Source organism: Rousettus aegyptiacus, unplaced genomic scaffold (assembly GCF_014176215.1).
Source record: "Rousettus aegyptiacus isolate mRouAeg1 unplaced genomic scaffold, mRouAeg1.p scaffold_m13_p_1, whole genome shotgun sequence".
In the NCBI taxonomy this organism is placed as follows: Eukaryota; Metazoa; Chordata; class Mammalia; order Chiroptera; family Pteropodidae; genus Rousettus; species Rousettus aegyptiacus.
The window spans coordinates 98,970,638-98,995,396 of NW_023416284.1; the positions used below are offsets into that span (position 1 = coordinate 98,970,638).

General features: G+C 39.4%; 2 protein-coding genes and 2 pseudogenes across 31 annotated transcripts in view; all 4 read right to left on the bottom strand.

Moving 5' to 3' along the window:
- Positions 1 to 1,439: 1,439 nt before the first annotated feature.
- On the bottom strand, positions 1,440 to 12,136 carry MRPS10 (mitochondrial ribosomal protein S10). 2 transcript variants are annotated; one of them, XM_036218039.1, is made up of 7 exons: positions 12,052 to 12,136; positions 9,687 to 9,751; positions 9,524 to 9,593; positions 6,392 to 6,528; positions 5,268 to 5,376; positions 4,368 to 4,457; positions 1,440 to 3,467 (listed from the first exon to the last, which is right to left on the bottom strand). In XM_036218039.1, exons 1-7 carry the CDS (start codon positions 12,097 to 12,099, stop codon positions 3,384 to 3,386), a joined length of 603 nt encoding a protein of 200 aa, XP_036073932.1. In that variant the 5' UTR covers positions 12,100 to 12,136; the 3' UTR covers positions 1,440 to 3,383. The 2 variants fall into 2 exon arrangements, with proteins under 2 accessions (XP_036073932.1, XP_015984230.1); XM_016128744.2 differs by having other exon boundaries at positions 9,524 to 9,596.
- On the bottom strand, positions 7,306 to 7,424 carry LOC118604900 (annotated as a pseudogene).
- A 1,211-nt stretch (positions 12,137 to 13,347) lies between the features above and the next one.
- Positions 13,348 to 13,465, bottom strand: LOC118606725 (annotated as a pseudogene).
- Positions 13,466 to 15,996: 2,531 nt separating this feature from the next.
- Positions 15,997 to 24,759, bottom strand: part of TRERF1 (transcriptional regulating factor 1) — a 186,640-nt gene continuing 177,877 nt past the window's right edge. For 23 of the 29 annotated variants that reach the window (XM_016128553.2, XM_016128557.2, XM_016128545.2 and 20 more), the window contains 2 exons: positions 23,025 to 23,272; positions 15,997 to 19,461 (listed from right to left, as the gene is read on the bottom strand). In XM_016128553.2, coding sequence (XP_015984039.2) covers positions 19,137 to 19,461; positions 23,025 to 23,272 — 573 coding nt within the window. In that variant the 3' untranslated portion in view covers positions 15,997 to 19,136. The remainder of the gene's footprint in view (positions 19,462 to 23,024; positions 23,273 to 24,759) is intronic. The other 6 variants (XM_016128569.2, XM_016128564.2, XM_016128566.2 and 3 more) reach the window with 1 other exon arrangement.

Sequence of the window (24,759 nt, forward strand, 5' to 3'; positions counted from 1 at the left end):
TAGTAAGGATTTAAGGAGGGCAGGGCTGGGAATTGGGCAGGGATTTGCAAAGAGAGCCCTGGGAATCGCAGGCAGTCAGCCATAAGCCTGGATCCAGGAATAAAGGTTTGAGCAACAAACCACCTGCTGAACCCTAGATCCGCCTGGCCCGAAACCCTATTGTAAATTAGGGGTCACCAACCCCCAGGTCACGAACAGGTACTGGTCTGCAGCCTGTTAGGAAACAGGTCGCACAGCAGGTGAGTGGCAAGCGAGCTATTGAAACATCATCTATATTTGCAGCTGTAAATCACCTCCACGATGGTGTTCCTGTGACCCAGTAGGTCCCTCTTTGCTGAAGCTTAAACTCTCGCGTTGCCCTCTTAGACACCCGGGACTTTGAGACCACAGGGATTGCACTGTGTACTATACTTCTTGTCTTTATTCATACCACATTAATGTATTTTTTCAGTTTTCCCCCACCTTCACTAAATCTCTATTTTTAAGCTTAAGGGACATCAGCACATTTTGCTAATGTGAAAGGGGAAATAAATCTGGATTTTAGGTTTCAATATTCTGCATTTAATATGTGGATATCTGAGTACCTCACAGTCTTTAAAAATTAGGTACTAGGGTTGTCCCTGTCACTAACCTGAACTCAGACACAACAGTTTTACCCTTTTTGTCTTGGCTTCATCTGTAATCTGAAAGGGTGATTGAGTGGGTAAGTTTTATCTTGGTTTTCTCTCCTATAAAATGGGGATAATAGTAACTACTTATTGGGTTGTTTTAAACATTAAATAAAATAATATCTGTAAATGACTGTATGTAAATGGCATAATGTATGGTGGTGATTATAAGAAGCACATTATGTTTTCTCGTCTAAATTAAACTTCACAGCCACTCTAAGTACTGTCCTCACTTTGGAGATACTGAGGTCCTTTCCTGCTGGTTTTTAAATAGTACAGCACAAACACCTGGAATATCACTGAATTTGTACTGCCATCTAGTAATAACTATTGTTTATTGAATATCTTATCTATCAAGTACTGTGAGGTGCTAAGTTATCTAATACTCCAAACTTAATAAATAGGTATTATTTCCTACATTTTACTGAGTACACGGAGGCTCTGATAGAGCTCAATACCTTGCCCAAATTTACTGCAGTTGGTGTGTTTGAACTCTTATCTGACTCATGACTGTCTTGACTCCCAAGTCCATGTTTTCTGTACTTTGCTACTCATTAGTGTTGTAGTAAAACTAGTTTAATGATATAATGTAGGAAAGGAGGACTAGTAGCTGACTAATAGAAATGTTAGGAAATCAGACTATTTGTTTAAAACAATTGCTTTATATATTTACTGTGGCATGTCTAAATGGCCAAAGGAACATATAAGTAATTCTCTTTGAAAGCACTGAAACTGCACACTGAACAAATTTAATCTGTAGAGTCCTATCAATGATTTTAAACAGACCATATTATTTTATTTAATATGAAAAAATATACTTCAGACCAGAAAAAGCAACAATGAACTCAGAGCTACGTCTCAATAAAAAAAAAAATCTTACTTCCTACATCTCGTACATTCTGCCATCAGGTCCCCTTTTCTCTCAACACCCCCCAACCCCACCATGGACAGAAAGTGAGACTGGGCATTGATTATAATTTTTAGAATATGCATTTTACTTGGGGAACCTCCCCCCCAAAACTCTCTCAGACTATCAGGATAAAGAAAATACCTTGTTTATGCCAATAGTTGGCTTCAAATATGCCAAATATTTTTGTCAAAAGATATATCACTAGTTTTTGTCATGTGTGTAGTTTATTTGCATATTTATCTTAAAACAAGATATGAATATATAATTTCATATACTAAACTCAGTAATCTGCTTTCAGGCTAATTTAGTCTGAAAAGAACTGGAAGTGGATGCACACCTTTTTAAGGAGCTTACGGGTAGAGTCACTGGAGCTGAGTATGCATAAATCATCCTATTATAGTATAGTGATTAGTACTGTCTATAAAAAAAAACACAACAAAGCTCCATTTATTTTTTAAAAATTATTTCTTTTAAAGTAAAATGGGTCACAAATTGCCGCTTTGCTAGATATAATTACCATTATATCCCTCTTGTTTTATTGACTAATTCTTAATCTTGAGACTTCTAAGATAAGCACACTTTAGGCATTTGTGAATGACAGTCATAGCAGAGCTGCGAACAGAACGAGGTCATGGGGCACAAGGCTGTAATTCTTTTCATGTTAATGATGGTAATGTGAGTCTGACACACAGGCAGTATGCATTCAAACACCAACACTTGATAGCAGGTCAGGAAGAGAAGAGGAATTTCGGTTTAAATGGCGGAGGGTGGGACTGAGAAGTCATAACTACTCCAGAGATGTGAAGGAAACCACAAAGGACACAGACCTGATTCTGCTGTAAAAAGGTAACGAATCACTCCCTTGGGGCTGATACATCAACAGTTTCAGCCCATTGCAGTCTTGCTTCTTTCAAAGCTTTAACTACTATTTAATTTCATGGAAAAGTAGACATCTCCAAATAAAAGGGTTACCATTAACCAAAACAAAGAGGACTTCGTATCAGTGAGGAATTTAATAAGGAAAATATTTTCTGTGCTTTGCAGTTTTCAAAAGCCATTGTATCTATTCAGTTTTTGGTATTTACTATGGTGCTGGGCACACAAAATAAAAGCCTGCTGAATGAACGAATCACAGGATGAGTGAAATGATATAGGTGGTAATTTCTTGAGAGCTCACATTCCATTAGTGACCCTTTAAGGCAGCCTTGTAAGGATTTGGGCTACAAAAAAAGTTCAGTGCATGCCGCAAGTGTGCCTGATCTGCAAAAGTATATCCATTTTCAAGAATGTAATGCTTAAATGAGGTAAATTTGGAGGTTATAACTCCCAATGAGTAAATACCAGCCTGCTCTAAGGTAAATACTGAAAACTTTAATTGCTCAGTGTTATTCAAATTAACTGAAGGTTCCTTCTAGGAACCTCAAAAGAAAAAAGTATGTGAGGAATATTTCAAACATTTACTTTCAGATGAATGCTATAAATTAAAATCTGTATAATCAAATAAACAATAGCAGAATAACAAAATACAAATTTACTCTTGATGTATAGCAGTCAAAATGGTTAACTCACATTTGTTAAAATCAGCTGAAATGATGACATATGGATAAAGAATAAAGTGGTTCTTTCATTATAGTCCATTGTATCATTAACGTTCCATCCCCTGCTTTCAATTGATCAGGCTTGTGGACTCAACACAGCATGTGGATGAACTGAAAACTGTCTCAACTGGAAGCGTTCTCCATTTCACTGTGCATGGCTGGCCCACTCTTATTTCAAAAGCTGGCAGAGGTGGTCTCCCTGAGACTTTATGACTTGCTGCCTTCTTTTTCTTCTGGCACTGTTTCCCAGATTGGCTTCTTGATGTGTTCTGGTAACCGTTCTAATTTTGTCTAAAAAGAGAAAAACAGAACTATAGTATACCATGGACTTAACTGAACTCTTTGGTCACAAGTTGGATTTATCATTCTTGTTCCCTTAAATCCTCCTGACTCTTTCTTTTACTCTTTTCATCTTTTTGTAGGGTTTTGAAACAGAGAAGAAAACTTGATGGTATATAAAATGCTCACATATGTAATCTGCTTGGTCCTCAATGATGTCCTGGGACTGCCTGCCACCTAATGTAGTCCCCATGTCTAGACAGCTACTAAGGGAGAGGGAGACTTCAGAGGTTGCTCAGGGAGGTTGCAGTGGCAGGATTCTGTTGACCTGCCATCAAAGCACAGGGAGGTGGAGACCCCAACCACTGTGGCAATTCTGCCTCCAGGTTCGCCACAGGCCCTCCTCTCCACTCAGTGGGCCGGGACCAGACTGCAGTGTATCACAATATAGATTGTTAGGGAAGGACATCAAAAAGACATGACTGCTGGTTTAACCTGCGAGCCAGACCCAGGCAATCGGAAATTCCTTATTCCTCTCCTGTGTTCTGGGATGTGTTATGCTTGCATTCCCTGCTTCCAGAAGCTGCTCCAAGGATACGGCCTTGAGATACAAATGTGTTGAGACTATCTGGACTGGATACATGACTGACCCCAGTTAAGGCCTCAATATAAACTTTTAAGATGAGGCAGGTGGGTACAGAAATCTAGTCATCTTGCAGCTACACAAGACAAACCTGTAAGTTCCCTTGCTTATTAAACCTACCGCTTACCATTCTGGAGTGGTCTGCCTCTTCAGTCTCTCTTTGCCTTGAGCATCTAGGAGTGGTTTCAGATTACACGTGGGAAGCTCTGTAGAAGGTTGCGAACCCAACACAGATCTCTCCCTAACAGAGGTAGAAATTAAAGACATACCTTTGTAACTTCCATGGCAACTCCTTCAGGCAAGTTTCGCTGAATGTATTCCAAGTAGACATCTGCTGTACTTCCAGTTAGATGTTCTAACTAAAATTTTAAACATAACATTGGTTCATGCTGTGCTGTTAAAACAAACTTTAAGTTTCTGTGGGAAATGGGTGGATAAAATTCTGGGTTTTTCCATTTAAGAGTGAGACTATTTTTTAAATTATATTTGTACCCTCAAAGTTTAGCACAGTGCTTCCAACATAAAAGATACACAAGTACTTGTTTTAATAATATTTATCAGTCATTACTATGTGATGGAAATATTCTTGGTGCTTTAGATAAATATCTTATTTAATCCTCACTCTAACCTTATAAGAGAGGTATCATTATTATTCCCATTCTATAGATGAAAGAATTGAGGCACAGGACACGTAGCTGGGAAGTACCAGAATTTGGACCTGGTTTTCTGACTCCAGAATCCACGTTTTCTTTAACCACAAGGCTGTTGATCCTAGTGAAGGCACAAATGAGTAACAGGCAAGGGAAACCTTAATGTGCCCATCATATAAACATGGGAAATCCAGTTAGCATGTGAAAAGATTAGAACTGTGTGAAAATTTTAAATTTTTGAAATGAAAGCAAAAGTATTCCAATGGTATTTTATCGTATAAAAACTAGTCAACATAATCTGCAATACTGAGTTAAATATGAACTATTCTAAAGGATGGTTTTGAGTTTGATTTTCCTATCTGATGCCTCCATAAACACAAAAAGACATCTATCTTCTCTACAACTATTAGGCATACACAGGCTGACCGAAAGGATGTCAACCCAGTCAATGTTAAAACAAAGTTATGATATTCTAGTATGAAATTTGGGCATTTTGAAAATGTCTGAAAATAAACTTACTTCCAAACATCTGTAAAGTGTTCTCATTTCATACTGAACTCGGTGCTTCTTGAAAATATGCACAGATTTGAGAAGAGTAAATCGCTCTATTTTTCTTGGAGGTTCGTGTCTGAAAATTAATGAGCAAAATAATATACTTAAACTAAGTGATGTTAAAATCTTAGTCACTGATATTAAAGGATGATTCCACAATTTTATAGGTCAGGCTCATATTCAATTACAGGCATTAACTATCATTTATAGACTTCCATTTGTCATGACTGTCATTTATGCTATAAAAGCTGCTGTCATAAAGCTCAGGCCAAAATAAACACTTTAGACAGCAACACAAACACTTCCCACAGACCCAAAATTGAGCTTTGGCATACAAGCATGTGCATGTGCACACACACCTCCCACTTTTACAGCCCTGAAGTCCCTTACTGACCAAATATGCCTGTGAAAGTAGCACCAGTGTGTTGGACATAGATGTAATTGGTGTCTGCTGTGTGTTTTACTTCTATGTAGGAAAATGTACAGATAAATCTATAATCACAAGACTATAGTCTTGTTAAGGGAAACCTAGGTTCCTTCTGTTTTGTTAAAAGACAAGACTGGCAAAGCCCCAAATGGGCCTTGTTCTACATCAGAAAGAGCAGGTGACAAGAAAAAGGAGGTAGTTATGGTTGACCCTACAGTGACCTCAGGCCCATATAAAGCTCATCTTGTTCAGGAATGAAATTACTGGTTGACTACTATTTCTTAGAGCAGTTTTGAAACGATGACTATATTAGCCAAAGATATATCCAAATATCTAAAGGACTGAAGAATCTAAAAAGATTGCTCATTCACCTAATCTGCCTCCCTGCACCATGGAGAGTCCAGACACGAGGCTTCTTAGGTCTCCTGTCTATGCAATTCATAGAGAAAGAATTGTCTTCATTTTCCTGGTTCACTCATTCTAGTATCTACACATTCTAGTAGACAGTAAGGGATAATCCTGCTTAGAATATGACAAACCTGCACTCTACATATCCTGAGTTCTACCCCATTTTAAGAGTCAAACCTAGCTAGGATCAGCATCATTTTCCTGATAGCTCATGTTATAGCAGCTGACTGGTCAGATTAAGAAAGATCATACTTACACTTTAATAGAGATACCAAGTTCTTTAGCAGCAAGCACGGCAAAATATTCGTAACTGTCCAATACAGCCTTATCATGGCCTTTTACTAAAACTGACAGGCGCTTATATAACGTGTCTGGTTGATCCGAAATGGTTATCTACAATTTTAATATCAAAAAGAAAAGTTTAGTCATGGTTCCAACATTCACAACTAGAATTTTTCTTTTTTTCCTTAAATAACAGAAATTTATTTTTCTCAAAGTCCTGGAGGCTGAAAAAGTCTGAGATAAAGGTGTTAGCCGGTTGGTTTCTTCTGAGGCCTCTCTGTTTATACGTGGCCATCTTCTTCCTTTGTCCTCACATGGTTCTAACCTTTTGTGTGTCCAGATTTCCTCTTCTTATGAGGACACCAGTCATACTGGATTAGTGCCCACTCTTATGACCTTATTTAAACTTACTTCTTTAAAGACCATATCTCCAAATATAGTCATATTCTGAGGCCCTAGGGGTTAGAATAACTTTAACACATGAATTTTGGGAAGGCAAATTCGGCCCATGACAGGCACATTGGTGATTCTTTACACCTGGGGGAGAGTGCTTGCCCTGGGATTTCTCCTCACCTCTACGCTGATCATTATTTTAAATAATATTTTTTATGTTTCAATTATATTTGATAACAATATTATATAGTTTCAGGTGTATACAGTAATTAGACATCTATATATCTCACGAAGTGATCACCCCAATAAACCTAGTACCTATCTGACACCATACATAGTTATTACGTTATTGACTATATTCTTTATGCTATCCTTTGCATCTCCATGACTATTTTGTAACTACCATTTTTTTTTTAGGCGAGGCAACCTTTGGTTGACCTCACAGATTGCAAGGATCTTGTCAGCTTACAATCCCTTACTTTTTAAATTTTTTTATGCCTACAGCACCTGGTCTTCCTAGGTGGTCTCCCATCCAAGTACTAAAAAGGCCCGACCCTGTTTAGCTTCCAAGATCAGATGGGATCGGGCTTGTTCTCGGCAGCATGGCCACAGACTGTAACTACCATTTTGTACTCAATCCCTTCCCTCTTTTCACTTATCCCTCCAACCCCCATCTCCCGTCTGGTAACCCTCAAAATGTTCTCTGTATCTACCCGTTTTTTGTTTGTTTATTTTGTTCTTTAGATTCCACATGTATATAATATCATATGGCATCTGTCTTTCTCTGACTTACTCCACTCAGCACAATATCCTTGAAGTCTATCATGAAATATCTTTTTCCATTTTTCCATTCCTTTTAGTATGTGTGCACAACCAGAAAATTTAACATATTACCTTCAATTGAGAAACTTCAGTTTAATAATAAATGGGGGAAAAAATGCTAAGTAATATCTTAACATGTTTAGCTTAAGTATTTAGATACTATCACATTCAGATCTGTACAATAACCCTTTGAATCTATTAAAATACATTTTAAATCAAAAGACTTTCAAGGTAACCTATAAAATCACTAATGGAATCTTCTACCTTAATAGTTATTGAGCCCAAATGCACATTGGGCAAGGATTTTTGGGTCTGTTAACAAAAATAGCTGGTTAGAAGACCTGGATTGAGACTTAAACTCTGCTACTTCTAGCTGAATGACAACAGGCAAGTCATATAATCTCATCGCACTTTAGTTTTCTCATACGTAAAACAGAATACTGATGCTACAGCTCACAGGATTTCTTTAGGGAACAAAGAAAAAACAGATTCAAGTGTTTATAAATGATAAAACATTGTTATAGAAAGGTGAACAACCGCTATTCATATTCTTTTTTATTAGGTTTTATTCATGTGTGCCATTAATAGAAAAATTACTCATATCTAATTAAAATGTTCTGACACTGACTGTACGTATGTCTACCGCTTCCACCCTAATAGTTAAAATCTTAGAAATAATGGATTTGACATCTGACTTTCTTCCAAGAGGTGAATTACCTTCACTTCATTCATCCATTAAATCAGTAATTTATATTATTAATTCAATGATTCAGGGTTAATTACTTTGCCCCTGAAAGTAGATCTACTTACTAACCAGGAAGCTAGACATTCACTCTCAATTACCCTAAATAAGGTTGTAAGAAAAACATAATATAATGATATCCTACCTCATAAGCAGGAGGACAAAGAAAAGGGGAATATAGCCCTTAGATGTGTCCTGATTAGTTTCTATAAGGTTTTAAAGATATTTTGAATATGTCACAAATATTAAAAATTAGGAGATACCATGTAAAAATGTGAATTTTAGTTTAGCGTGTGGCTAGAGTAAGTAGCAGTTGTCTCATTTATCAAGGGCACAGCCTGCTATTGCTCCAATCCTGTCACTTTTCCTTACAGGCCTGTCCCATGTAGGTATCTTAGTGGCAGACCCAGGGTGTATATGTATTGTCATGAAAATACATCCAGTATTTACTAAGCAAAGAAAATGAAACAGTAGTACATTATGTATAACACAATTTTATTCTGGTGTGCATGTGCATAGATACAATGATTATGTGCTGACCAATGTCTAGAAAGATTTACACCAAACTATTAAAGGGAGTTATTTTTAAAGGTTAGAACTGGAAAGATATAGAATTTGTAAGGATTTTTTAAAATTATACATATAACACAAAAACTGAGTTGATGGAATCATGGCTTTTACTTTAATGAAACAAGGTTACAGAGCTACTTCTGCTTTTCTTTACTTGTGCTAATGTTCTTTCTCACTATGAACAATAAAAGCACTGTCCAGGACCAGGCTCAATGTCTTAAAATGAAAACAAAGACTTGACGGCTATAAAAAAAATTTTTTCTAGAACATATCAAGTAGTCTGCATCATTAATCATGACAACTTTTCACATCATGTTGAGTTAAAAGCAAAAGACTGCTCGTTCCCACAGTTATGTGAGTTAAATAATTTATTTCCTTAGAACTTACCTTGACACCCTGAAGAGAACATGAGCACCCAGGGATATTAGCAAATATCTTACTCAGGCACACTATTTGCCAGTATTCCAGAACAAAATGTTTTTTTAGTCGTGAAGTATTTGGGGAACGACCCCAAATGAAATAATGAAGAAAATTTATTGCAAATGCAGCTCCTTGTGCCAAGAAATAGGGAGTACATACCGTAGGTTTGGTCAAATCCTTGGGGACATCGACGTGTAGGTTTGAAAACTGTACCCACTTCATACTGGTACTGCTGTGTGTGGGGAAAAAAAGAGAAACCTAAGTAAAATAGCAGAAGAGCCCATTTTCTTTTTGAATTTAGCATATTCAATTACATACTTACAGAAGAAAACCATCATTTTTAGCTATACTGCTCTTAGAACTGTTTGCAGAAAAATTCCTTGAACCCTTAAAAAAAAAGGAAACATGTCAGAATTAAAGTCAATCCCCAAACCATTCAGTTTCCATTAAAATTCAAAAGATGTACAATGCTTATTATAATGGCTATGTGCAGTGTCAGCTAGGTGCTACAGTAATTGGGGGATCACTTTATAAATTATATAAATGCCTAACCATTGTACTCTATATCTGAAACTAATATAAAATAATAAAAAATGAAAAAAATGTACAGTGCTTCAACTAAAGGGCTATCTCATTATTTCAGATGTTGGGGTAACTAATAAAAAGAGGACAATGATAGAGTTGATGATCAAAAAGGACAAAAATACTAGAGAATCTATATATTTTAAAGCTTAAGAGAGAACTTTTTTAAAAAGAAACCAACTGACATTAAAATAACAGCTATAAATATTTGGACATCAAAGAAAAATGTAGCTTAATTTTCCCATTAATTTTTACATAGTAAATGTTCTTCAATACTTATTTTGCCTGAATATTTTTGAGTAATAAAAAAGTATCATAACTTATTAAGAGCTGGAACAAGAATTCTAAAGTACCCTTCTTTTGAAATTTTCATGTATCTTCCCCAGCATATGTATTTCTTGCCTTGGCTGGGATAACTAGCTTATATATAAATCGAAATATACACTAAAACTTAAACCATCTTATACCACATACTGCGGCTCATACTGCAATAATCTAGCTTTTCCAATTCTTTACTGTCAGCTCCCCCTAGTGGATCAAAACTTCTAATTGTAAGAAACCTATGGTGCTGTACATAATTTGCCATTTGCTTTTCTATAACTTTCCTGAGATTTAAAAGCATAACTGGAGGAGGAGGATCCTTAACAATACTTTGAAGATGAGAATAACAATTTAGCACAAATAAAGCTTAATTAAAACAACTGAGGGTCACCTAAGTATGTTTAAAAGGCCTATGTTTAGCTTACTGTCTTTCCTCTCAAGATGGAGGCAAATTGAAACTTTTCTTTTCTCCTTGGATCGAGGGGTAAACAAAAAGAAGGAGATCAGGCACAACACAAGGCAGGAAGAGGTAAGTGCCATTCTCTATACACAATCACAGAGAAAGCTCTCTCCCTGCATTTATGCCAATGACCCCAACAATCCAGTTGTGCAAAAGGACCACGGGTCTAAATAATAAGACACTCGCTAAACACATTCTTCCAGTATGAATCTCAAAATGCTGTTACATCCACAAATCAACCGTTTATTTATTTTTTTGACGGGTAAAGGGTGTCTGGGTAAGTGAGTCTTAGTAGTTTAAAATTTCAACCTCTAACACCATTTTACTTAAAAACAGTGGTTCTAAAAGTGTGGTCCGAGAACCTCTGGGGGTGAAGAAGGCTGGGCTGAAACATTTAAAGGGACCTTGGAGTACTGAGGGGTTATTTGCAACGTTTCCATTCTCATTCTCTTACAAATATACAGTGAAGCTTTCCAGAGGTTGCACGATGTGTGACAGCTATAATAACAGATTGAATACAAAAGCAGAGAAGAGAATCCAGCTGTCTATTAAGTCAGACACAGGAGGTTCGCAGAAAACGGAAAACACTGCCACTCTTCTCACTAAATTTATTTTGGAAAACTTATTTTCCACAAAAATGTTAATTATGTTAACACGTAATGAGTTTATTAGTGTTATTTTAAGTGAATTAGCCTTTTTAAGATTCTCAGTTTTATTTTTTAATAAGCTAAACATCGACAGCTAAAACCCGACAAAAAAAGTTCTTTGGAGTCCTCGACCATGTTTAGATTGTAAAGCGGTGACGAGGCCGAAAAAGTTGAGAACCCCGACTTAAGATTTTGCTTCTCCAAAAAACCGCGCAATGGATAGTCGAATTGCTCCTCTGTCTTCCGTGCCTCTCATCTAAATCCCAGAGCCCTTGGATACGAAGTTATCTCTATTTAGTTCCGTGGAAAATATCTAAGCTCTCGCGCCAGGTCAGCCCGTAATTTTCGCGAGGCAAGCTTTCCGTCTTCTCTGAGCTTCGGTTTATTTTGCTAATGTGAAAGGAGGGATGCAGAACATATGATGTTCAACTTCTTTTTCAGCTCTGGCATTCTATGATTCTTCCCGTTCCTGTCTTTGCCCTAACTCATTAATTTACGTTTTATTTTATGAAATAATTCGACATAAAACCAGTCCCTTTCTTGCCACTTTCCAGCAAACGAGCCGAGGTGCAAAATACTATAGCAGAAGGCTCCTGTCGCGCAGAACGACAGCTGACAGCCAAACTTGGTGGCAACTGCCCTCGTCGGCCCGCCTTCCTTCCCCAGTCTCCCGGTACCTGCCACAGGAGCCCGCACACGGACCGAATGGCCGCTCGCACCGCCATTTTGCTGTACCGGTTTTTCAGGATTGCTTCCGGGGTCAGTGCGTCCTCAGATCATAGAGTTCCGCAAAAGGAAAGAGTATATCCTTGTATCCGCCACAGGAACAACCATAGAGACGTGATTTTGTGCCTTTTTTTTTTTTTTTTTTTTTTCTTTGAGGGTTGGATGGAGAATCCAGCTGTCTTCTCGTGGGTCGACTATCAGCCTGATACTCAGTATTGATGAAGTTCTTTCATTCTGTATCTAGATAGTTACCAACTTCCATAAATGAAAAGATTAAAAATAAAAAAAAAAAATCAAGTTTATGATAACACTTTGTAGCATCTAACTATTGTGCCAATATAAAGTTTTTTTCCCCCTCCTTACAGTAGATGTTGCTCACCCTATTTTGCAAAGTATTGTGCAAATATAAGGCCCCCCCCCCAGTAGATATTACCCTATTTTGCAGGCAAGAGAGCCAAGGAAGGGGTAGATGCTTTGCCCAACATCTCACAAACTGATTAAAGATCTAGGGCCAAAGCCCAGTTTTCCTGCCCCTTAGACTGACCTCTGTTTACTAGAACTCAGTCCATGGGCAGGTGTGGCAGAGATCCCCAGTGCACTCCTACACCAGAGTGTGGAAACACCACACTTTACCTCTGTGCACTTCGGCTATGCTCAGCTTTGCCTCACTTTGGCAGGCTGCCCAGTGCCCTTTTCAGAACTAGGTTCCCTCTCTGAATTGTGACCCTCAACAGTGGACGGTCTCTCTCAGCCAATAGGGTTTTCCCACAGCTCACCAACTCTGTTACTGCTTCTGAAGTTTGCATCAGTCTCTCTATATGGCAATTCTATAATAACTCCTCAGTTGGCCTCTTTCCTCTTTGAGTAACCTCAGCTGGGTGAGGGTTCTGCAGTCACAATGATGGTGACATTACAGCTTTTGAACAACTTTCACCTATGTTAGCTAATCTGGCCCTCATAAAAAGAAAAAAAACCATAAACTTTATTATAATTTTATAGGTGAAGCTCAAAGATGAAATGGCTTATTCAAAGCCATACGGTTAGTTAGTTACAGCTGGACCGATAACCATATTCAAGACCCCAATTCAACACTTTTCAACCTCTGCAGTAGGCTAGTGCTGACTCTGTGATCCACTGCAGTTCTATTTAAGTCTCTTTGGGATTTGAGGATTAATGATCCTCACTTCCCTACCCTCCTGAAATAAAAGGTGTTTTTTATTTTTAAAATTTTATTTATTTATTTTTAATGCCTACAGCACCTGGTATTCCTAGGTGGTCTCCCATCCAAGTACTAACCAGGCTGACCCTGCTTAGTTTCCGAGATCAGAGGAGATTGGGCATGTTCAGGGTGGCATGGCTGTAGACTTATTTTTTATTTAAAAAAAACAAACACATGTAGCCTGAACTGCTCCTGCAACTAAAAAAGGAGGCTTAAAGCACACTTGAGAACTGGATGCCTTCTCCATTCCTGTGACCAAGCAAGGTCTCTTCATTGATGGGCTCTCTCTGCTCGTGAATAGTTTCTGCTCCCTCAGAACTGCGCCTTGCACATGACTACTGCTCACTGCCTGTGGCTCCCTAAGTTTCTCCATTCATATTCTCAAATGTGGGAATTTTATTTGGTTCCCTCATTTTCCTGGGCTAAGCTCTGCCATGTGTCACCAAGTGGCCTATAGGCTTAATAGCTTGACATCAAATGGTGCCGACCCTGGTCCAATTAGTTGGGGGCAAGGTGAGAGGGAGTCATTGTGAGGGTTAAACCCAGATTTTGCCAACAGTGAGGCTGTGGACAAGGCTTTCTGGCACGGTGTGTGGGCAAAGGACAGTGTTCTGAAGCTTGGCCTGTCTATTATAGGTCTCTTCCCCATTACCTAAACTTTCAAACCTCTGACCTAAGGTAGATAAGCAGAAAGCGAAATGATTCTGGATAGTCGATGAAAGCATATCTTGCTTTATAGCCAGGAAAAATAGAAGAATGTGATCAAATATTTAAGTTATATCATATTTTGATTGCATCAGTTGTTCTGTTTTATTTTTTAATTTTATTTTCAGTTGTTTTAAAAGACAGCTCTTTTCTCTTGGTCGTGATGGTTTCATGGTTATATACTTATCTTCGAACTCATTAAGTTGTATACAATAAATATGTGTAGCTTTTTAATGTGAATCATGTCTCCAGAAAGTGGTTAAAAATGACAATATTGCCAAAAAAAAAAATACGCAAGCAAAGGAAGCAATGACTCAAAAATGAGATCAGTATTGTATGCAACGACATATATGCTGGAATGCAAAACAAGCATGTATGGCTGTTCTGGCCTTTACAACTCAAACAAACATTAAACACTTCCCTTGGACCAGTGGGATGAGGAGAGGATGGCTTTTTTCAAGAAATCCTCTCATATAAATAATCAGCCCTTTGGCTCTTTTGTACAGGAATATCTGTGATCCAAAGGTCATTTGGGTTCACTTAGGGATATAGTATTCAATTTCTTAACCTGCCTTCCTAATTATGTTTTGCTTTTGTCAACATTAAAACTCATCCTCATTCCTAGAGCAAAACTCAACTGGCTAACTATGACCAAAGAGTCCGTGGAATTCAGAACAGACTTTAGGTAAATTTAGAAGAGATTTTATTTACACACACACACACACACACACACGCACACACGCACAAACCAAACCTGGAAGATAAGAGGTAATTAATTTAAAAAATAGTTGCTAATCATCTATTTTAAATTGCTGTGTATCGTGTGGGTGATGGTGATGGCGTTCAGAATATAACATGACCTTTGCTCTTCCCGATAGTGGAATTGGATCAGTTCCCAGGGCCCCATATGTTCTTTCTATGTATTAAATTCCTTGGCAGAAAGGAATGATGTCACAGTCATCTTTATACACTCAATTCCCCCATGTATAATACAATATGGAATAGTGCCTGGTGCATGGGGCTCATCAGTACTGAATAGCAGTAGAAGAAAGTCTTCATATTAGACACTTGAGCCTCTTGAAGCAGAACTTAAATATATAACACTGGCTAAATGCCCACTGCTTCGAGGAATAGCTTTTATTTTACATAGGACTAACATTGACAGCTAAACTAAAGCAAAAAACAAAAAACAAACAGACAAAAAACACCACACAACAAAAAACTCTAGATCAAGGTCTTAACAGGTATGCCCACTTGTGGCAAATTCTGTATAAATCCAGAATTTCAGATTTTTCTTAAAGTTTGTTGTTGACTGTTAAAAAGTAAACATACTCTTCAGAACTTGGAAATCCAGTTTAGCAATGTGTGCAAATCAAGGTGGATTGGACCTTGTGCAGGGCTCATTGTGAGACAGCTGTGTGAGTATGAGCTTCCCTAAGCCACAGCTGGACTGCCGTGGTTAGAGACCACCACCCTTTTGAGTGGTGTATTCCTTCTCAGGCAGAAATGTACATCCTGGCCTCCAGGGTGTAGTGAGGGCACCTTAATGAGCATTAAATCTGACTAGCAGGCCTCTAAATCAATCTACAGAAACCAACTACAAGGTAAATTAGCATTTATCGAGCATTGAGAAGTCATTTCAGTGGCTAGAAATAAGGGATGTTTCAGCCAAATGAAACTCAAAAGAAAATATTTTATTATTTTTCAGAGAAGCTGATGCAATATTGAATCAGGTTTTCACAAATGAATACGACAGTGTCTTTTTGGTTACATCTCCATTTGAAGAATGCCTCTCTATATGAACTGTAATAAGTTTTTGAGGAAGCTAATGACTGGAATCTTTTAAGTAAAATTCTCCTGGCTCTTTTTGAAAAAAGTATTGTGCCAATTAAAAAGAAAAATTATCACTCGGGGGGAAAACCAACCTAGAATGCCCCAGTTGTTTTTAAGGAATGCACCTGTTAAGAACAAGTCTATAAAACACCTTTATTTATTTGTTACATATGATGTTTAAATATAACTTTGCTTTCAAGCTTCAAACTTTTTTAAACCCCTGGTAAAATAAGACTTTTGGTTCACCTTAACAAAAACTGACCGAGGAAGAAACATTTTTAGCAAAATGTATTATAAAATTCACTAGAAAATACTGTCCTCTTTTTGCCAAAATGTTACATAAAATCCTTATTAAAAATACACACATTACAAAAGAAAAATTATGAATATGCTATACATAGTGCTCTTGATATGGACCAAGGGACCTGCATTCCGGGGAAAATACAGTTAAGCACACTAGATATTATGATGTTAACTTATAATAGTGCAAACCTGAATAAATTACATCCTAAAATGGAAGGCATGCAAGTCATTTGCTGAGAATAGAACATAACGAAGCCAGAACAGGAAGCAATCACAACCACTATTTAAAAATGTTTTCATTTTTATTACATTAATTTTTTTCAAAAATACTTTTCTTTACAATAGAACTCCTAGAAAATATTTACAACCTTCCTCTAATAAAATATAACAGCAGTTAAATATATTTGAAAATAAGATGGGTTTTTCCATAAAATATATCTGTTAACTTTTTATATACAAGCTTTCTCAAAGAAATCTAAATTCACTAATGAAAAACCATCTGATAGTAAACAGTAACCATGTTGAATTGAAGACATTGACTTTTAGGAAGAAAAGTTCTCTGGGATGGGGAGGGGTGGGGGAAGCTAAAACACAACACAGACATGCAAGCAGAATCATTTCAGAAAAGAAATAAGTACAATGTTTTACTATGAAGTCAATTCTTTTAAGTTAATATTGTCAAGAAACACTAATTCAGGAATTTGAACTGTCTCGTTAAGGAGGAGTTCTTTGGTTATTTCAAGTCAGAAATGTTTACACTGTACTGCATGGAAAATCAAAATTAAATTGTGCATTATATTTTTGCCTTGGCAACTCAGTTTATTTTTAATGTTTAAAACTGGAATGGCTGGGCAAGTCTCCAAATGGAATGAATACATTTGCTTTACAAACATTTTTCTGGGTGTTTGCTCCTTTGATAGATAAGCTTTCACAGACCCAATAGAACCTTTCCAGAATCACTCTCAGACATCCGCCAGCAGAAGGAAGTAGTCACTGGAACAGATGCGATTGGCCAACATTACAGTTGGAATGGTTCTGGAATAGTTCTGCCACATTGATAACACATCGCCCAGGCAGTTCTGAACTTAAAACATATGAGAATAACCTGTCTGAAATGGCAGCAAAAACACTTTTTTCCCCTCAAAGAAAAGATGAAGGGAGCCTCCAAGACTTCTTTTCTGAAAACAGAGTGATAGAAAAGAAAAGAACCTTTGTATTTATCTTCTGCCCAAGGCTTTCCTGAGATTCAGAGAGCACTGTCTGTGTGGGGCCGCAGTGGGCCATGAGTATGTGCTAAACGCTTTTGCAGAATCAAACCTAAAAATGATGCTCAGGTCTTATCCTCATGTTTCCACTGACATTTTCTCTAATGTCAAACTATTAATGTGCCATAGCAAAGAGGCCCGGCACCTACATGAGCTGGGGAAACAGCTTACTTGGGGCAGGCGAGGCCTGAAAGCCCCCTCTCCAGAAGTCACACAGCATTAAACCTGTGGGCCATCAGCAGGGTCCTCTATGCTGGGGCCTCTTTGCGGTCTGAAGGCACACACTCCTTTGCCCCCACAGTGGGACAGGTCAGTCTGACTCAGCTCAAAAGCCTGAGCGAAATGCCACATTTGAAGGATTACAGGTTTATTTTACCTTCAAGTACAAACAGCAACCCTGATGACAGGGATGGGAGGAGGCAGAGTTTTGTAGCTTGGAGAATTCTAGAAGTGCTTTGGTAAATGACTTAATGAATACATTCATTGTTTGAATGCAAACATTGTAGATAAAGTGGTATCTGAAACCATTTTTGTAGGCTTTTAATGCTATTTCCTTTGTATTTGCTATCAAATGGTTAGAAAACTCTTTTCTTGTAGCGTCAAAGTAAACTTTGGTCCAACATAGATGAATTACAGGAAAATCCCAAGCAAATGAGGCTTCACAGTACTTTCAAATGGCACGGAGTCATTTCAGAACTCCACTGACCATTAACATGTTGCAAAAAAACAACGGGCTCTTCCAATCTAGTTTTTGGACAAAAGAACAGTTCTTGGCATTGGCATTCCCGGTATTTCAATGTGTGCCTCTCGACCACCCCCCGCCCCACCTACAAACAGCCCTGCAACCTAATAGCTGAGGTTATTTTCCTCCAGATGGGCCCCCAGGGGACTCACACTGAAAGACAGGTCTGCCAACCCATGATGGAGCCAACTGGCCCCCAGGGAACATGGAAGAGGATGCAGCACTTGCTCTATGGACCAGGTCTTTAGTAAATCACTGTCAGGGAGTGCAAGCCTGAAATTATACAGTACTTGATTCCTAGAAATGGGCCGAGTGACAGGCAAGGCAGGGAACAAAACGTGTTTTCTCATTTGCTCAACTCTTCCAACGACATGTGTGCTAGAGGAAAGTGTGGCACATGAGGGCTTACTTTGCTTTCTGGAAAGTTACCCGCTAGCATAGTCTCCTGGCAAAGATGCTGAGTTCACTGCAAACTACAGAATGAGGTCAGAACAGAATGAAAATAACTCTTGGTGGGAAAGAATGGCCCAAGGCCCCAGCAAGAAGAGGGTAGGTAGCCTGCTTCTTACACACGCGCCCCCACACCCACTCCCCCACACACACACACACTTTTTTTTTTCTCTCTCACTGCAAGCTTTGGGATAAAAGGCAACCAGGATGGTTGACATCCGAAAGCAAAAGAACACGAAAGTCAGGTTCATTTCCTGCTAGAAATGAGTTCATGGGAATGTAGCCCAGATGAAACACCTCTTAATAAGAGTTGTGCCAATTATTTATTCCCCTCAACCACTCACAAAAGCATTTTTTTTTAAATAAAAAGAAAAGAAACTGGATTTTTTTCTAAACCTGAAAAAACAACTTTTTAAACAGGTAGTTTAAAATGGTTACAAAACAAGCAGGCAGTCCAGGTTTCCTGATTAATGAAAATGGAGGCCATGAGTTTTCATTGTCTCTAAGTGACAAACGGCTTTATAGTTCCGTGTCACCCTGAAGCAAAACCGAATCTTGATCATCCAAGAGCAGATCGGTGTCCACAACCTCGGCCTCTTCCATGACGCCGCCTAACTGCTGGACAACATCGTCATCGAGGATGTCCACATCCTTGATGGGTTTGATCAGACTCAGCTGGTCCAGGGGCAGCAGCCCAGGAGCCCCCACCGGCCCCGTAGTCCTCTCGATCGTGGCTGCCATTTCAGCTGCAAAAGCTGCCTTCTGAGCCTTTTGCCTCTGCTGTTCCTCCTGCTGCCTGTGAGTTTTCATGTGTGCATTTCGGCTTTTGATCTTGAAGAAGACTCTAAAAATGAAGAAAAAGCAGCGTGTGAAATTTAGAAGTAGATCTGAGTTCTTGGAAATCCAGGTGTCCTACAGTGAATGAGGGGGGGGAGGGGAGGAGGTGCGTGGTCTGACATACTCTTTGGGATGTCTTAGACAGAGTCCTCAGCTCTTTAGTTGCTAGGACATCCTCTTCCAGTAACCAATCACTTCTCTCTCCTCTCCACGTATTATAAGGAAAGGGGTTGGGATAGAAACACATTAACAGTGTTGTCAGGCTTCCTTCCTGTGGCAATGGAGGAAAAATTCTCAAAGGCTTTCCTGTCCATCTGTGGTCTGGAACACATGTCCTTTCTCCCCTTGCAGCTTCCCGCTTTCTCTCTCCATCACAAACCAAGTCCTCTCTACCAATCTGAGAATCCCTGACCCATGCTGCCGACCTCTGATAGTTCCTATCATCCCCCTCTGGCCCGTGTCTCTATTCTCTGGCCGTCAGAATTCTTTAGGATCTGCACACACCTTCCTCCACTCTCTCCAACTGAACTGTGCCCTCCACTTCAGTTCAAGTGCTCTTCTCACCAGTAACTCTTTGTGGCCAAATCCAATGGCCCCTCTTCTGCCTTTAGTGTACCTGACTTCTGAGCTGCATCCCCCATTCCTTTGTACCTGAAACCCCTTTTTGTTGGTCATCCTATTATCATCTCCTACTGTTTGCTTTAGAACAAAACAGTGGTTCTCAGCTGGGGGTGATTTTGCCTCCCAGGGAACATCTGGCAACGTCTGGTGACATTTTTGATTGTCAAAACTGGGCAGAGGCCAGAGATGCTGCTAAACATTCTATAATACTGGAGGAAGCCCTTCTTCCCCTTAAAGGAATTATCAGGACCAAAATATCAGTGCTTAGGTTGGGAAACCCTGGGATAAGGGATCTGCAAACTATGGACAATGGGCCAAATTCAGCCCATTGCCTGTTTTTGTAAATAAAGTTATCAGAACACAGCCACATCTATTTGTTTATGTACTGTCTGTGACTGCTTCTACAATACAATGGCAGAGATGAGTAGTTGTGACAAAGACAGTATGATCTACATACTAAAATAGTCTACCTGGACCTTTTTCAGAAGTTTGCCCAGATATGACACTGAATTTTTTGAAGAGGAGGTGGCATAAATACTCTATTCCAGGGGTCCCCAACCCCCAGGTCACGGACCAGTACCAGTCTGTGGCCTGTTAGGAACAGGGCCACACAGCAGGAAGCGAGCGGCAGGAGAGCGATTGAAGCTTCATCTGTATTTGCAGCCGCTCCCTAGCGCTAGCATCACCGCCTCAGCTCCACTTCAGATCATCAGGCATTAGATTCTCATAGGAGCACTGGTCCCTGGTGCCAAAAAGGTTGAGAAACACTGCTCTATTCACTCCTGAGCTCATAAAGGAAAAAAATTTGCTTTCTAAGAACAGTCAAACAGTTGATGAATAACAACTGGACATACTGAAAACTGAATTTCAGCAGCTAAAAGAGGCATTCTGCAAACATTTACCTAATGTTATTCCTAGTCTGCAAAACCACAGAAAATATTTCTATTTTCCATAAAATCTTAACAGGAGTTATGGTGAAAAAAAAAAAGATCCCAAGCAACACAAAAACAAGACAAGAAAAACATTTAATGGATGTCACTGAAAGAGCCAGAAAGCTTGAAATACTTTTTTTGTATTAATTTTTGTTCAAATGTCCTTTGTCTCCACCTGGTGGAATAAGAAGCTGCAGCCTGTTTGAGCAGAGTGAGTGGAAGGTGTTGCCTCCTCTTAGAGGAAACTGGAAAGACCTGGATTGCTGCCCCCAACCCCCCAGCTCCATTACCCCGAGGTGGGAGTTAACAGGAGTCGGTGTGAGGAAGTTTCATTATTTCAAGTAAATATGCCTAATGATCAATCCAGGGGGGCAGCTCTTCCATAGCGACATCAAAACGATATTGCCTCCTGGCTGTGAAGGACATCAGAATGGAGAAGAGGGGACTGACACCTAAATCCGCCTCCCTCATCTCTACTTCACATAGGGAAGAGAGCCGCTAGTTCCGATTCACTTTGGCAAGTGTCACCTAATTGAGTTAGATTTATTCAGAGGCTAAGAGCATGGGCTCAGGGCCAGACCACATGGTGTGAATCCCCACTCAGCTGTGCACTGTGAAAAGCCGCTTAATCTTTCTGGGTCTCAGTTTCTCTGCTTGTAAATAAGCAGCTGCTAAAAGGATCTATTTTATAGGGCTGTTGTAAAGATTAAATTAATCAATACATGTAAAAATCCTTTAAAAGAGTGCCAGGCATATAGTGAGTACCTGATAAATAAATGGCAGCTACTGTTAAGTTGCCTGGGATATACCATGAGAATGCATATTAGAGATTTCAGTTGGCCTCATTCATACAACTAGGGATGTTTTCTTGGTAGAATCAACAGCTACATGGACAGCATCTCTCCAGGTAACATTTCTCTTCACGTTTGAGGCACTAGAGATTGTGGCAAGAGGAATTCGGCAAGGGTCTTAAAGGGTATCACTCATGACAGTGTCATACCCCTCAAGTCAGGCAGACTCACTGAGAAGTAAACTGGAATTCTATACCAGATGCTATGGGAGGGAATCATGTGCATCTTCCATCATTTATATTTTCTACCTAAAGTAAATAAACAAACAATGCAAACCAGTGGGATGCAGCAGTGGTCAGGAGTCCAGGCTCTGCATTTGAACACAGCTGGGTTCAAATATCAGCTCTGCTCTTACTGCTGGTGTGACCTGGGGCAAGTCATTTTACCTAACTTTTAAACCTGGTTTGTAAAACAAAGACAAAAACAGTATCTGCATAACACAAAGTTTCTGGGTTAGGCTTAAATGACCTCATGCACATAAAGTAGGTAACAAAATAAGTGCTCAGTAGATGTTAGCTGTTATTATTATTACCCACTGTCAGTTTCTCCCTCTTAATTGTTGTTTTAAATTACACTTAAAAGGGCAGGGATGACAAATAGTTTTTATCTCATGAGTCAACTCTGATCAATTGGTTGGGCCAACTTGAAGCATTACAATGGAAAGGATTTGAAGTCTTGTCTTAATGTGGTAGCAAAAAGTGCAGTGATTGATTAGTGATGTCTGTCCTGGGCACAGGAATGAGCAGTATTGGTATGGAAGTTGTCTCTGCTGTACAGAGTTCCTGATCAGGTGTCAGAGCCACTCTCAAACTCAGCAGGGATGCAAAGAGAGCAGAGTAAATATGGTTTGGGTGTGAAAGGAAGAAGTGAGAATCAGAGTCTCATCTACCATATTTGGAAAAGAGTGAAGTTTTGTCACTGGAGGTTTACCCTCTGAAAATATCCATCCTTATTAGGCTTTAAGACACCAGAATGACCTCATTCTGAGTCAGAGACAAGGTCCACCCACCCAAAGGCACCATGCAGACCCCATGAATGGTATAAGAAAGAATCTGGAGAGTCTGGGTTCTCTCTAGCTGAAGAATCCTCAGACCATCTTAGCCTGGTCCCACAGAGCGATTATCCATCACAAACTTAGATTCAGTCCTTGGTCCAGTTCCACCTACTTGCCACACTCCTTGCAGGGGAAGATGGTGGTGGGGTCTGTCTCGCCACTGGTGGTGCTGTGAGAGGGCGAGCTCTTCACCGAGCAGTACCCGCTCTGGGCACTGCTAGGCTTCTGCTTCCCAGAGGGGACAGCACCCCGAGCTTTGGTCACCTGGTTGGTGCCACCATGGATGCGGGCGTGGCCGTTCAGTGCCTGTCGAGAGCTGAACACCTGGGGAAGAAAGGGAGTGACATGACATCTACAGTCCTGAAAAGGAAATTAGGGTTATTAGTTACTCAGTGGTAAAACACGTGATACCTGAAACAGTGTCTAATGACAGAGTGCAAGGGTTTTACATAAGCAAACTTTAGGCATATGCTAAAGAAAGTAGAGATCAAAGAGCACAATCACGAATGCTGTGCCAATAAAACACCCCATCGTTTTTATAACCAGAAGACAAGAGGCGATGTGGTACAGTGTGAAGGCCAAAGCTCTAAGTCAGGAGACTAGGGGGCTAGATCCAGCACCTCTGTCTAATAGGGAGGCTCTTGGGCCATTCCCCCTCCATCCACATTATTGTTTTCCCATCTGTAAAATGAGTTGGGTTGGACAAGCTTTCAAACTTCTTTTAAGCAGAATTTTTTTGCCCTTTCCTTCTTTCTTCACTTTTCTTTGTTCTTCAGCAAATCAGGTCTTACTCAAAAGCTCAAAGTTTAAAGCAGAGGCGCTCTGCTTGAAATAGAGATAGCACCCCAGAATTGAGCCTATTTGTTCAGCTCCCCCCTCGCCAGGAAGCCCTAGAACACCCAGGAACACATTTTGAAAAAATGATTGACAGCTCTGACACATTCTATAGGTTACATCCAAACCCAATCAGTTGCCCATTATTGAAGCAATGTTTCGGACCCCTCAATTTTATTATAGGATGATAAAAAAGGGAAGGACCTTAACAATTTTTTGAAGCTTGCCATAAAGCGGGGTTTCCCAACCTCAATACTACTGACATTTTGGGTTGGGTAACTGTTGGGGGCGGGGGGCTGTTGCACAGGATGTTTAGCAGCATCCCTGGCTTCTACCCACCAGATGCTATCCACCTCCTTGGTTGTGACAAAAATGTCTCTGGACAATGCCAAACGTTCAGGGGGAACAAAATCATTGTCAGTTGAGAACCACTGCTGTAAAAGGATATAATCGACACCCTTGAATTCCAAGAGCCCCAACTCCTGCTTGTTAAATGCATCAGCTAATGGGAGTACCCCCTGAGCTGCCCAGCTGTTAAGTGGTTACTCTGCTAAGTTCATGAACTCTGTTTATGGTCTCACGGTGAAAAAAAAACCTATTGCTAATTTAGCAACCCAAACATCCATGGTTAGGCAAGGATTAAAACTAACATGCTTTTTTTCCCCTGTGATTTTTAAGTCATTAAAAAAGTGTCCATCTTGCTGAGCTCTTCTGATTGGGAAAAGTAAAAGTCTCATTCAGTAAAGAATTTACTGTATATCAACACTAAGAGTTGAGGAAGCATCCAACTTCTAAACAAATTCACCAAGAAGTACTGTCACTTAATTATTCATAAACGGAAGCAGTCTATACACAATGGCAATGATGGAGTGAAGAGTCCAGGTCATCAAACATCAAAGACAGAAACAAACTAGTAATTTCTTAAGTTCTTTTCAAAGCTAGTGCAAAATGTCTGTATATATATTTTTTAACCTTTTAATTTTTTGTTAAATGGAAATCAAGCAAATTTCTGC